The sequence below is a fragment of the Mesoplodon densirostris genome, chromosome 7, assembly GCF_025265405.1.
Source record: "Mesoplodon densirostris isolate mMesDen1 chromosome 7, mMesDen1 primary haplotype, whole genome shotgun sequence".
In the NCBI taxonomy this organism is placed as follows: Eukaryota; Metazoa; Chordata; class Mammalia; order Artiodactyla; family Ziphiidae; genus Mesoplodon; species Mesoplodon densirostris.
Genome location: NC_082667.1, coordinates 12,697,889 through 12,712,158, shown reverse-complemented (window position 1 = coordinate 12,712,158; position 14,270 = coordinate 12,697,889). Strand labels below are relative to the sequence as shown.

General features: G+C 48.7%; 1 protein-coding gene across 2 annotated transcripts; it reads right to left on the bottom strand.

Moving 5' to 3' along the window:
• Positions 1 to 10,693: 10,693 nt before the first annotated feature.
• Positions 10,694 to 13,030, bottom strand: TIMM10 (translocase of inner mitochondrial membrane 10). Of its 2 annotated transcripts, none has more exons than XM_060104843.1 (3): positions 12,949 to 13,030; positions 12,347 to 12,462; positions 10,694 to 11,125 (listed from the first exon to the last, which is right to left on the bottom strand). In XM_060104843.1, the coding sequence occupies exons 2-3, from the start codon at positions 12,415 to 12,417 to the stop codon at positions 10,924 to 10,926; spliced, it is 273 nt and encodes a 90-aa protein (XP_059960826.1). In that variant the 5' UTR covers positions 12,418 to 12,462; positions 12,949 to 13,030; the 3' UTR covers positions 10,694 to 10,923. The 2 variants fall into 2 exon arrangements, with proteins under 2 accessions (XP_059960826.1, XP_059960825.1); XM_060104842.1 differs by lacking the exon at positions 12,949 to 13,030 and adding an exon at positions 12,884 to 12,922.
• Between the last annotated feature and the right edge of the window lie 1,240 nt (positions 13,031 to 14,270).

Here is a 14,270-nt window from a genome sequence, read left to right as displayed (position 1 = left end):
TTCCCTAACCCTCCCCCTAGGTCGAGTTTCACGGGCACGTGACTCGTCCTCTGGTCCCCAGATACTCTCCCCGGCACACGCCCCTGCACCTAAAATGTCCACCCTTACTCCCTCCCCCTGCCCTCCCCCTCGGCCCCCCAGACGAATCGGGGCAGCGCCCTCTGTATCCTTGGTCAAAACAAAGAACAACTCGGCTGGAGCGGACTGACCGCGATGCAGGGCAGCCTTGGGTGGGGTTTTGAACTGTGCACTTGGGAGTAGAGTTTTCCGAGAGGCAGAATGACAGGGGTTTCTTTGTGGAGTTAGATCGAGGTCTGAGAGTGGACTTGAAAACTGTCCTGGGTTATCTTGAGCAAGTTGCTTAACCTCTCTGAGCCTCGGTTTCCTCCTATAAGTTCTCATAACAATAGTACCTACCTTACAGCAGTACCTACAATAGTACTGCCGAGAGGTGGGGTCTGGAATTGAGGGTTATGAGGCAGGTAAAGTGCTCAGCACAGCGCTGGGCACAAAGTAAGCATAATAAATGTTCACTGTTGTTACTACCGTCATTATTATTATTTTAGAAGATATGGTGATGGGATGCTTCCAGCCACTTACTGATTCCTGGTAAATCTCTCAACCTCCCAGAGCCTCAGTTTCCTCATCTGTAAAATAGAGGGTGAACTGTGGTGTGGATTAATGGGATGAGGTCAAGGGCAAATAAATACAGATGTGAGTTTATTAGTGTGTTGAGAGTGATATTCATGATACTCACAAAGCTCTGTGGGCATGTGAGCAACTGCCCAGGAAGTTCCAGACCCCAGACAGGAGGGGCTCTCTGAACGGCTGAGCCATCTAGCCACGAGAGGAACTTACATTTGCCGAGTGGCTACTATATGCTGGGCACTTTCCAAACAAAAATTATCGTTAAATCCTCCAAACATTACAGGCTCATCTAAACCTCAGAGCTTTTCACAGAGGGAGAAGACTGGAGGCTGGCAGCTGGAAAATGGTGGGTAGAAGCAGGATGCAAAGTCAGGTCTGTCTGGCTTTGAAAGTGTGGCCCTTTCCATTCCTCCAGCTTGGGAAGAGACAGCAAGAGCAAGGGCTTAGCAGCAGAAAAGGCACAAGGAGTTCTCTCTGGCAGGAGCACAGTGTCAGGCTCTGATGCTTTCACTTCTCAAAATTAATGACTGGCTCCCAGAACTTCCACCTCAAGGTCAAACTCCTTAGTTTCGCACAAGAGGCCCTAGAATAAGGACCCCCATGCCCAAGGCGGTCATGGATGGATCCCTTTGAGAATGCAATAAAATTTTATGAGTCCATTCCCTATGAAAATGCCTGTGTGAACATGAACACACACATATATTTACATTCAATTTCCAAGGGTTTTGTGGACCCTCCACAGACTCTAGGGGTCCACGGGCCCCCGTGGCTGTAATGCTTGCCGCTCCTTATCTCCAACCCACATGTTGATATTTTCCCCTTGTGAACTGTCAGCGCCATGGGGGCAAGGGTCTGGTCTGCTGTGGTCACTGCTGTATCTCCAGCACCAAAAACAGCACCTGAGGGCTTCCCTGGTGGCGCAGTGGTTGGGAGTCCACCTGCCGATGCAGGGGACGTGGGTTCGTGCCCCGGTCCGGGAAAATCCCACATGCCGGGGAGTGCCTGGGCCCGTGAGCCATGGCCGCTGAGCCTGCGCGTCCGGAGCCTGTGCTCCACAACGGGAGAGGCCACAACAGTGAGAGGCCTGCGTACCGCAAAAAAAAAAAAAAAAAAAAAAAAAAAAAAACAGCACCTGACACCTAAGACGAACTCAGTAAATACCTGTGGAATGAAGTGTGAAGCCAGCTGGTTTCACACCTCCTGGCCTTTCACCTGCTGTTCCTTCTTCATTTCTTTTTTTTTTCTCCTACAAATTTATTTATTTATTTATGGCTGCATTGGGTCTTCGTTGCTGCGCATGGGCTTTCTCTAGTTGTGGTGAGTGGGGGCTACTCTTCATTGCGATGCGCGGGTTTCTCATTGTGGTGGCTTCTCTTGTTGCGGAGCATGGGCTCTAGGCACGTGGGCTTCAGTAGTTGTGGCACATGGGCTTAGTTCTAAGCTCCACAGCACGTGGGAATCTTCCCGGACCAGGGCTCGAACCCGTGTCCCCTGAATTGGCAGACGGATTCTTAACCACTGGGCCACCAGGGAAGTCCCTCCTCCTTCATTTCTAATGCACTCATCCTTCACAACTCACCTCAATTTCACCTTTTTCTGGAAGCTCTGATCTCTTAGGCTGAGTTAGGGGTCCTGCCCATGTACTCCCCCCAAACGCTATTCTATCCTGAAATGAAGCCCTCACACTGATCTAGAATCATCAGTTTAGTTGCCTGCTCCCTCCCCATGAGCTATAAATCTCTGGAGGGCAGGCACCTTGGGAACCACATTGTAGGTGATTTGTATGCCTGCTGCCTATCCCAGGACCTGGCCTGTAACAGCTTGTGGTAAACATTTATGGAATAAGTGGAAGAGGGTAGTGGGAAAGGGAGCTGGAAAGGTAGGCTGTGGTCAGTTTGGAATGACCTCTGCCAGGCCAAGGATTTCCCATGTTGTGAGGTAGGTGATGGGAACGCCTGGATTTTGTTTTCTTGTTTTATTTTGGTTTACTTTGTTTTTAAGGGAGGAGATAGATATGGTCAGGTTTGTGTGTTTAATGAGTGGAAAGGAGAGGACTTTAAAGCAGTTAAGAGGCCACTGTAATAGTTCAGATAATTAAAACAAAAAAAAATAGAGGAAAGAAGAGACTTCGTTTTTGGCCACACCACATAGCATGTGGGATCTTAGTTCCCCCACCAGGGATTGAACCTGCGCCCCCTGCATTGGAAGGGCAGAGTCTTAACCACTGGACCACCAGGGAAGTCCCAGAGAAGAGACTTAAGACACACTTCCATATCAGAATCAATAAGATTTACCAACCCCTCCTCCTGTCCCCAAAAGTAATCCCTTTCTAGACTCTGTTCCCTTGACACTCCCACAGCTTGAGTAGAATAGAGCTATCACATTGAATCTCCTGCAGGCCGGTGGCCAGAGTCGGCCTCACAGCTGAGTGAACAGGAGTACTGGCTCACGAATCACAGGCTGGGTCCCAATCCTGGCTCTGCAGCTCATTAGTTGTGCAGTTTTGCCCAAGGCACTCACACTCCCGAGCCTTAACTCTTCTAGTCTATTATGTGCTGGAAATAATAGTATCCAGTTCACAATGAAGAAATTATTTATTCAGCCTAACAAATAGTCATGGTAAACCTTTGCGTGAGGAATGTAAATAAAATAGTGCAGCCACTTTGGAAAAACGGTTTGGCTGATCCTCAAATAGTTAAACATAGACCACTATGACCCAGCAATTCCTCTCCTAGGTATATACCCAAGAGAACTGAGAACATATGTGGACACGAAAACTTGGACACAGGGCTTCCCTGGTGGCACAGTGGTTGAGAGTCCGCCTGCCGATGCAGGGGACGTGGGTTCGTGCCCCGGTCCGGGAAGATCCCACATGCCGCGGAGCAGCTGAGCCTGCGCGTCCGGAGCCTGTGCTCCGCAACGGGAGAGGCCACAGCAGTGAGAGGCCCGCGTACCGCAAAAAAAAAAAAAAAAAAAAAAAAACTTGGACACAAATGTTTATAGCATTGTTATTCATAATAGCCAAAAAGTGCAAACAACCCAATTTTCTTAACAAATGGATAAACAAAATGTGTATAGTGGGAATTCCCTGGTGGTCCAGTGGTTAGGACACTGCGCTTTCCCTGCTGAAGGCCTGGGTTCAATCCCTGGTTGGGGAACTAAGATCCCACAAGCAGGTGTGACCAAAAAAAAAAAAAAATGTGTATAGTAACAATGAATGTATTATGATTTGGTCATAAAAAGGAAGGAGGGGGGGCTTCCCTGGTGGAGCAGTGGTTGAGAGTCCGCCTGCCGATGGGACACGGGTTCATGCCCCGGTCTGGGAGGATCCCACGTGCCGCGGAGCGGCTGGGCCCCTGAGCCATGGCCGCTGAGCCTGAGCGTCCGGAGCCTGTGCTCCGCGGCAGGAGAGGCCACGGCAGTGAGAGGCCCGCGTACCGAAAAAAAAAGAAAAAAAAAAAAAAGGAAGGAGGTACTGGTACATGCTACAACATGGATGAACCTTAAAAACAGTATGCTAAGTGAAAGCCAGATGCAAAAGATCACATATTGTAGGGGTGCACTCATATGAAATGCCCAGAATAGGCAGATACACTGAGACAGGAGATTAGTCGTTGCCAAAAACTGGAGGAGGGAGAGAAGGGAAATGACTGCTAATGAGTATGGGGTTTCTTCTTCTTGGGGGTGACAGTGTTGCACAGGTAGATAGTGGTGATGACGGTACCACCCTGTGAATGCACTAAAATCCATTTAATTGTACACTTTAAAAGGGTGAATTTTATGATATGTGAATTATATCAGTTTAAAAAAAATTTGTAAACGCTTTCACAGGCATCAGGCACTAGGGATTGAAGGATGAGTAAGACACAGACTCCATCCTCAGAGAACATAAAGTCCAGAGGGGGAGAGGAGTCGATGAATCAAATTATCACATAGTAAGTGTAATTACATCTAAAGGAAGCGCCATTCAGTGGCTAAGAATCTGCCTGCCAATGCAGGGGTTACAGGTTCGAGCCCTGATCCAGGAAGATCCCACATGCCGCGGAGCAACTAAGCCCGTGCGCCACGACTACTGAGTCCGTGCTCTAGAGCCTGCACACCACAATTACTGAGCCTGTGCTCTAGAGCCTGCACACCACAACTACTGAAGCCCAAGCGCCTAGAGCTTGTGCTCCGCAACAAGATAAGCCACCTCAATGAGAAGCCTACGCACCACGACGAAGAGTAGCCCCCGCTCGCCGCAACTAGAGAAAGCCCGCGCACAGCAACAAACCCAACACAGCCAAAAATAAATAAATAAATAAATTTATTTTTAAAAATAAAGGAAGCGCCATGGAAGAGAAGTAACATGTCATTGGGGAGGGGCGTTGATCTAGACTGGAAGGCAGGGAGGAGTCCTTAAAGGTGTTGTTTGTGCCACAGTCTGAAGATATAAGACTTCCCGTGTCTAAATCAGTAGAATTTATCAACCCCCAAGAGGAGGACACAGCACGCAGAGGCCCTACAACAGGAGGATGCCTGAGACATGCAGGGAACTGAAGGAGGGCCTGAATGGAAGAACACATAGAATGAGGCGGGCTGTGGCATGAAGCTGCAGCTGGAAAAGTAGATACAGGCCAATTGTACCGGACCTTCTAAGATAATAAGAAGTGCTCAGGGCTTCCCTGGTGGTGCAATCGTTGAGAATCTGCCTGCTAATGCAGGGGACACGGGTTCGAGCCCTGGTCTGGGAAGATCCCACATGCCGTGGAGCAACTAGGCCCGTGAGCCACAACTACTGAGCCTGCACGTCTGGAGCCTGTGCTCCGCAACAAGAGAGGCCGTGACAGTGAGAGGCCTGCGCCTGGCGATGAAGAGTGGCCCCCGCTCGCCGCAACTAGAGAAAGCCCTTGCACAGAAACGAAGACCCAACACAGCCAAAAAAATTAAAAATAAATAAATTTAAAAAAAGAAGTGCTCAGTGGGACTTCCCTGGTGGTCCAGTGGTTAAGACGCCACACTTCCAATGCAGGGGGTGTGGGTTCCATCCCTGGTTGGGGAACCAAGATTGCACATGCCGTGCAGCGCAGCCCAAAATTTTTTTTTTAATTTAAAAATTAAAAAAAAAAAAAGAAGTGCTCAGTGATGACAGAAAATGACCCTCCTCCTTCCTCCCTAACTCGCCCTACCTCCGTTGCTGCCTGTGTCGGTAAAAGCACCACCTTGCACACAGCTGCTTAAGCTCAAAGCGAAGTTATCCAGACTCTGGCTCCCAGCCTTACTTTCCACGTCCAGCCTACCAGCGAGCTTGTGGCTCCTGCCTTTAAAGACTTCTCCTCTCCATCTTCTGCTGGCCCCCAAGCCTAGGTCTCATCAACTCCCGCCTGGACTCCTGCGACCCTTTCAGCCTGGCCTTCCCGATTCCACTCGTGCCAGTGAGTCCACCTTCCAGTCAGAATGATCCTGGCTTCAACCAGGCCTCTCCCCTTGGAAGTTTCCACGACTGTTGGGTAAAGGTACAAACTCCCAACGATGCCCCCTCGTCCATCCGGGCCCTCCTGCTGCCCCCACCTCCCTTCTGGCCTCTCTCTTCTCTATGCTTTCACTGTTGTGACCTGTTCTCATCCATTAAAACCCCGTGTTCTCCCACCTGGGCCTGGAACATTCCCCCACCCTGGCCTATCTAACTAATCCTTCAGATTTTGACTTAACGGGCACTTCCTACAGGAAGGCTCCTTGCCTGACTCCAGCAATAAATCCCTTTGCTATATGACTCGTACAACATTCGAGTCACCCTTTTATAAAACTCATCACAACGTGTCTGTTTCCTCTGATAGACTGTATGGGCCAGAGGATAGGGACCTGAGCCCACCTTCTCCACCACTATCCTCCCACCACTTAACAAAGAAGCCACCACCCACCACTGTCCCCAACCTGGCAAATTCCTACCCATCCTTCAAATCTCACTCACCTATATCACTTTCAGGGGGACAGCCTTCCCTGAGCACCCAGACTTGGGGGTCATCCCTTTACATAGCCCCACACTTCCCTGGGCATCTCTTACAGCACTTATCACAGCTGTAAAAGTGACTGATTTTAATATGTCTCCCCCCTTTGATTTTCTGTCTTGTTTCTCTTTGCCCCAGCATTAAAAAAAATGCTTGTCACAAGACTCCCCCCAGGTCAGCCCACAAGAATTCTTATGAAAATCCCTAAAATTGCATGCAAAATTCTGTGCGTGAACAATTTTCTGAAGAACCAGTCTGTGGCTTTTGTTGGCGTTTCAAAGGGGCCCAAGATGTGAAAGGTTAAGAACCTTCTCCCAGGAGCTGAAGGGGCTGTCTTTCCTTGAAAACAGCCCTGCCAACCCAGACTTCTATGCAAAACCATTGCCCTAGAATATAAGTTCCAAGTGGGCAACAATCTTTATTTTGTTCATTGGTGTGCCCCGAATGCCTGGAACGGTGCCTGGTCCCTTCCAGGTGCAGATGTAGAATGACCAAACATAGTCTTTGACGACTGTAACAGCTGTGAGAACTGTCTGTGTAGTGGTTAACTATTGCTGCATAACAAATTACCCCAAAATGTAATGGCTTAAAACAACATTTATCACCTCAGTTTCTCTAGGCTGGGAGTCAGCATGCAGCTTAGTTGGGTCCTCTGCTTCAGGGTCTCTCACAGGGCTGCAAAGTGCCAGCCAGGGCTGTAGTCATCTGAAAGTTTGACTGGGGAAGGATCTGCTTCTGAGCTCACTCATGTGGTTGCCAGCAGGATTCAGTTCCTCACTGGCTGTGGGCTGGAGGCTGCCCTGAGTTCCCCACCACATGAGCCTCTTCATAGGGCAGCTCATAACATGGAAGCTTGCTTCAACAGATCTTGCAAGGAAGAGGAGAGGAGGAGAAAGGGAGGAAGAGAGAGAGAGAGACAATAACAAGATGGCCGTTACAATCTTTTGTGTCTTAACCTTGGAAGCAGCTTTCATCACCTTTGCTCTGTTCTGTTTGTTAGAAGCAAGTCTCTATTTAGGTCTAGTGCACGTTCAAGGGAAGGAGATCATACTAGGAATGAATAGGAATGAACAGCAGCGGCAGGACCATTACATGTTTTCTCATATAGTGTCTGGCTCACCTGAAAACCCAAAGAGCAGAAGGTGCAGGCCAAATGCCTACAGGTCAAGCAGATGGTGACGAGGGAAGAAATGAGAGGTGGGAGGTTTGGCGGACAGCTGAGCCTCCAGCCATCCTCCAGCAACGGACCACTGCCAAGCAGGAATGTAGGCTGACTGGTCAGATCTTCTAACTTTTCAAAAGAAGCCAAAGTCCTGATTTTTATGAGACACTTCCCGGTTTTTAAAACTGATAATCGCCGCGGAGCAACTAAGCCTGTGCGCCACAACTACTGAGCCTGCGCTCTAGAGCCTGTGCTCCGCAACAAGAGAAGCCACTGCAATGAGAAGCTCGTGCACCACAACGAAGAGTAGCCCCCGCTCACTGCAATTAGAGAAAGACCGCGTGTAGCAACAAAGACCCAACGCAGCCAAAAATAAATACATAAATTTATGAAAATAAATAAATGAAACTGATAATCTAGCAAACACACATGCGAGCAGTTTTTGACTCTTCTCGATGGCAGAAAAGGCCTAACCTATTCTACTACTCTTTATATGTTTGTTCCATCTCTCCTATGCCCACCCTCCCAAACGCCACACTTGTTCACTGAAGGCAGGGACCTAGTTCATTCACTTGCACACTTTCTAAGGCTCTCTGCATGCAGCAAGCCAACAGTAACTACTGCTGAATAAAATATGTCATGGCTGACATGGAGCGTGCCCCACCCACACCCGCACTCCAGTCCTAGAGGGGCAGGTAAAAGTGGGCGCTCGTGTCTGAATTAGCTGGAATCCTGGCTCCAGCACTTGCTTGGTGTATGACCTTCAGCAAGTTACTAACTTTTCAGAGCCTCAACTTCTTCACCTATAAGGATAATGGTACCTGCCTCAGAGTTGTTATGAGTTTTAACTGAAATAATATACTTATTAGCACACTGTAGCAACTCGATAGCTATTCTTACTGGCATCATCCCCCTGTTTCCTCACCAGCTCCCTGGCATGTCTCCCCTGGATCCATTAAGCCATCATCTACCCCTACCCACCTGGCTGACAGCTAGAGGGAGCTTTAAAATGCAGACCTGTCATTTTCACTGCCAGGGTTTACATCCTTCAACAGTTTGCCGATGCCCTTCGGAGGAAATCCAAACTCTTTTAACTCAGCTCATCAGGCTCTTTGTGGAGCTGCGCCTGCCCAGCCCTCGGGCCGGTCTCATCTCTCACCACTACCTCCCTTCCCACTTGGCACTCCAGGCAGGCCAGAGCTTTGTTTCTTGACTGCTCCACACTTTCTGCCACACTTCATAGCTTTTGCAAGTGCTCTCTGTCCAGCTGGAACCTCTTCTCTCCATTCTCTACTACCCGTTCTAGATGTTCCAGCTATGTGCTCTGAAAATTTCTCACGTTCCTTGCTAAACCTGAGGGCAGGTACAATATCTGTTTTCCTCACCACTCTGCTCTTCCTAGTATAACGGCCGCAAGGAATACACGAATAATACACATTTGTAGAACTGGCCACAGCAGTGCTGATTCCCGTGAGCAGACAGCGCCACCTGTTGACCCAAGTTGGCACTTCAGTACCTAGAAAGGAGCCTTAGCTCTCTGCCCACCCTTAAGGTAGATGGACAATAGTTTTGAAGTTTTCAGGGGGTCTATCCCGAGACTCCTTACATCAAAGTTAGCAATTTAAAAAAAAAGAAAAAAAAGAGCTAACATTATTGAGTCTTTAACGTGGGAGAATTAGGCACTTTCCTAAGTGCTTTAGTTATTATTAACACCTTTAATCTTCACAACCACTCAATGAAGTAGGTACTTTTATTGCTTTATAGATAGGGTAACTGAGGCACAGAGTAGTTAAATGCCTCACCCATGATCACACAGCCAGAAAATTTCATCCCAGGTGGTCTGACTTGAACCTGGATTTTTTTTTTTTTTTTTTTTTTTGGCCACACTGCGCAGCTTGTAGGATCCTAGCTCCTGACCAGGAAATGAACCCAGGCCCTCGGCAGTGAAAGCGCAAAGTCCCAACCACTGGACCGCCAGGGAATTCCCTGAACCTGTACTTTTAAGCCTGAAACTCACTGCCTCTACCGTCTCCTTTCCTGTGAGCCCAATGACCTGGTGAGGTTACATCCCAGATACCTCCCTCCGCCGTGAAGGCACTGCTATCAGTGGCACTGGTGTCCACCAAAATTCCTTCTGCAGGGAACCCTACATTTTGAGAACTGCACAGTTCTCCAAGGGCACCCTCAGGACAGGAAGTAGATGCGGCCTCTCCTCCACGAGCGGTCAACCCTGACCTCCGTTACTGCTCCTCTCCTGTGACCTCCAGCAAACTACCACCTCTCTGAGCCCCCATTTCCTAACAGGGCCTTTAGCCTGCTGAGTGGATGAGACTGGATACCCAGTCTCAGGAGCGCAGTCCCTGACTCAGGTTCAGGTGAACTCTGAATGGCAGCGGTTATCACTTGGTCCCTCCCTGGATCACACACATCACACATGAAGCTGGGTCCCTTCACATGTTTTGATATTGCTGTTGAGAACCAAGAGGTTGTGGCTACTTCAGGCTTAGGTTCCACCTACTTTCCACTCTCTCCTGTAAATCATTCCTTTATATCATTGAGGAAAATGCCTGCCTGCACTTGATTTTAAGTTGTTAGACAGAAATAATATATACCGGGCACTTTCTATGGCCCAGTCATTATTCTAAATAGTTTATTCATATTAACTCATTCAATCTTCACAACAGCCCTGATTCTCCCCACTTTACAGATGAGGAAGCTAAGCACAGTGAAATGACACGTTCAGGGTCACACAGCAAGTGGCTGACGTGGAATGTAAACTTAAGCCATGGTACCAGTCTATGCTTTTAAACACTACGTTAGACTCCCTCTGCTGGGAGAGGCTGTGTCTGCTGCCTTTACTCCCAAGTGCCAGGCACACCGCTTTGCACACTGTAGGTGTCAACAAACTTGTTTTAATATATAATATATATAAACACACAGTCAGATGCCAGTGTGACAAATACCCCTTCTCCGACCGGGAAAGAGCTCCATCATACCCTGGGCTCCTGGAGACTTTCCAGAAAGAGCCTAGGCCTGGCAGTCTTCACAGATGACACCCAATGGGGGCACTTTTATTAGACAGGTGGGAAAGGACACGGTGCGCCTTAAGGTGTACCGCCTGGGCCCTCATGCAGGCCCAGAACTCTGCTGCACCCTCTTCATCAGCTCTTCATCCTGCATAGACAATTCTGTCAACTTTTTGCCCATCCGCTCATGGATGTCCAGGTACTTGGAGACACACCGGTCCAGGCACACAGACTCGCCCTTGGACAGTTCTGCTTCCTTGTAGTGGGGAGGCACGCACTTCCGGTGGCAGGCACTGGTCATTCTAGAAAGAAGGAGGAGCAAGGTCAAGCCAGCAGCAACCTGTGGCATACCAGGAACCCTCAGCCATTCCTGCCCTGCTACACTGATTTCACCTCCCGAGAAGGCAGTGTAAATTCTCAGTTTGAAGCTCAACTATCTTGGAAGATCCTTGAGAGCAGGAACCATTAGCCATGTTTATGATTAATCAAACAGGAACCATTAGCTGAGTACCAGCTATGTTCCAGACATCATGCTAAGTGCTTGACATGGATTCTGTCATGCAGTTCTCATGATAACCCTAAGAGGTAGGCACAATCATTATCCCCCTTTTTACAGATAAGGAAATGAAGGCACAGAGAGCCTCAGGATCACATAAAGCTGGGCTATGATCCCTGGTAGCCTGACTTTGCAGCCTACATTTAAAAATTATTCTGATAAAGAGCCTCCAAGATAAAACAACTAATCTAGGAAGGATACCAGAGAGCTTAAGCCAATAAAAATAGCAAATATTTGTTGACTGCTTACTTGACTTGTGTTGGGCTTAATGCTAAGAGCTTGTCATATACTTTTACATTTAATATTGATAATGTCTCTGTGAGTAAGGTACTACTATTAACTCCACTTTACAGATGGGGAAACCACTGGTCTAACAGTCCACGTAACTTGCCCAAGGCCATAGTAGTGGTGGTTGGTGCAGCTACGATTTGTTCCCAAATTTGCCAGATGGTTATGGGCACTAGTTAGGAGTCAGACTGAGTTACTGGTTCTGACTTTGCTACTGACCAGCTGTGGACCCTGAGAGAGTTATTTAACCTCTAGAAACCTCAATGTTCTCACCTTTAAAAAAAGATAATGCATATAAAATGCTCAGCATGTGTCTGAGATGGATTAAGAGTTTAAGAAATGTTGACTACTAAGTGGGCTATGTGCTATTTGTCAAAAGGCAAATGCTCTACTCTTCCTGGAACACAACCAGAGCCTGGACGGGACCTTCTCTTCCTGCTCAGCTCCTACATCGCCAATTCCATCCCAACCTAAATGCCCAATTCCTTCTAGTGACCCCACACTGCGTCTGCATTAGCCCTAAGCATGGGGCGGGAGTTGGGGGCGCCGGGAGGGTAAGCCCGGGCCTCAGGTTTCCCCAAAATGAGGAAAATAATCTTCATAAGTTATCCACCTCTGCCTTGGCAAGAGTGACCTGGGATCATTCTCTAAGACAAGGCAGCTTAGAATCAGCCCTTACCTGTTGTACATATCAGCCATCATCTCAACCTCCAGCTCTGCCGCCAGCTGCTGGGCCCTAAGCGGGTCCATTTCAGCCCTGCACCGTGGAAGAGATCTCCCTCTGGCCTCCTAATCCTGGGGGCAGACATCATGGTCAGCACCCACCCCTCCCATTCACCTTCCCATCGCAGGGGCTGGAGGATGTGGAGGAATCAGAGGGCATCAGACCAGCAGGGGCCACTGACCTCAGTGAATTCAAACGTCCCATTTCACAGATGTGGGAACTGAGGCCCCGAAGGGGAACACTGCCTAGCCCAAGGTCACAGAACATGTCAATGGCGGGGCTGGAAATCGAGCCCCGGAGCCCTGACTCCCAATCCCTCTAGGTCACCTCTAACCAGGAGAAGAAGGGGAGACCGGAATGGAGCATGAACCTGCGGGGCCCTAAGAATTCGATCATACGCGGGACCAAGGCGCCCGGGCCCCAGCCCAGGGTCTACACCTCTGAAATGGCGGCGCCATCATCAGGATCACCTTGAGGTCAGACGTCACTCACCACGGCCTGGAGCCTGCCACAACGCCCCCTATGTCCCCAACTTCGGGTAAATACTAGAAACTCACCGGGCGCTCAGGTAGGATAAGGCGGAAGCACCTGCGTCATTTCCGGGAGGGAAGTCCCGCCTCTTCTCTGAGCCGTACGCGCTTCCGGAATGAAGTACCAACGAGGCGGCGCTGGAAAATCCACTACCATAGAGAGGGAGCTGCTGGCCCTGACTAAGGCGTCTCCCAAATGCTAGAGAGGACTCCAAAATACCATAGAGGCTTGAGCGGGGCGCAGAGCGCCTACAGACTGGTTAGAATTCTTGTCTTTAGGGGTGTCACGGAGAGATTTGAGTTTATTGGTTCTGTAAGAGGGGCAGGACCACAGAACTCAGTGAACTTCGCCCTCACCTCCGGAGAGCTGAGGCCAGAGCGCAAATCAGGCGCCGAGTTGGAAGAATGCAGCCAAACAGGAGCTCTCAGTTTGTGATGTACTTAAGGTCACCTGGGACGCTTAAAATAATCCCGAAGCCCAGAGCTCACTTCGTACCAATTAAATCAGAATCCCTGGGAGTAGGACCCAGGCATCAGTACATTTTAAAACTTCCCAGGTGATTCCCATGTGCAGCCAAGTTTGAGGACCAATGCTCAGAGGCCCTTTGTGTGAATACAGCTGTGTGTAGGTCAGTAAGCTTTCTCTGGGGTTGCAGAGCCAAGTGAGACACGGTTCCTGCTTGCAGAAAGATGAGTCAAGTATACAGTATGTTTTAGTCAGCTTCTGTTAGACGCCCTGGGCCCTAAAGAGATGAATAGGACCATTGTGGCTGCCACCAGAACTGACCTAGTGTGTTTGGGTGAGGAAGACAGAGGGTACTTGTGAACTCTTCATCTTTCAAGACAATGTATTCCTTGGTCTGCACGCCCCCCTCGCTCAATCCCCCCCCCCAAGAAAAACCCACCTCAATCCCTGGATTTTTCAAGGAATTTCCCAGTAAACAAAATTTAGAAGGTGCAAATTTATAATGCAGTGGTACACTGCCCATAGGAGAAGGTGGGCTGGACACTTGATATGGCTGGTCACCATATGCTTCCCTAAGGAAGTCCCAATTTTAAATATTGGCCTCATTACTGCTCTAAGGACTCAAACTTCTTTGTCAAACCCTGTGCCTTGATACTTTAAAATTTAGGTATAGCATTCAGATAGTAAAGTAGTAAAATACACAAGCTTAATTTTTAAATATATATTCATTTTTATAACTATCACCCAGATCAAGATACAAAATATTTCCAGCACCTTAAAAAGTTATCTCATGTTCCTTCCCAGTCAATACTCCCCCTTCTGCAGTGAACCACTATTCTGACTTCTATCACCATCAGTTAGTTCTGCCTACTCTTGAACTTCA

Bases quoted from the DNA above. Each gene is read 5' to 3' on its own strand.
- TIMM10 (XM_060104843.1), bottom strand. From the start codon at position 12,417: ATGGACCCGCTTAGGGCCCAGCAGCTGGCGGCAGAGCTGGAGGTTGAG. The intron at 11,126-12,346 runs GTAAGGGCTGAT...CCTTCTTTCTAG, and splicing joins ATGGCTGATATGTACAACAG to AATGACCAGTGCCTGCCACC.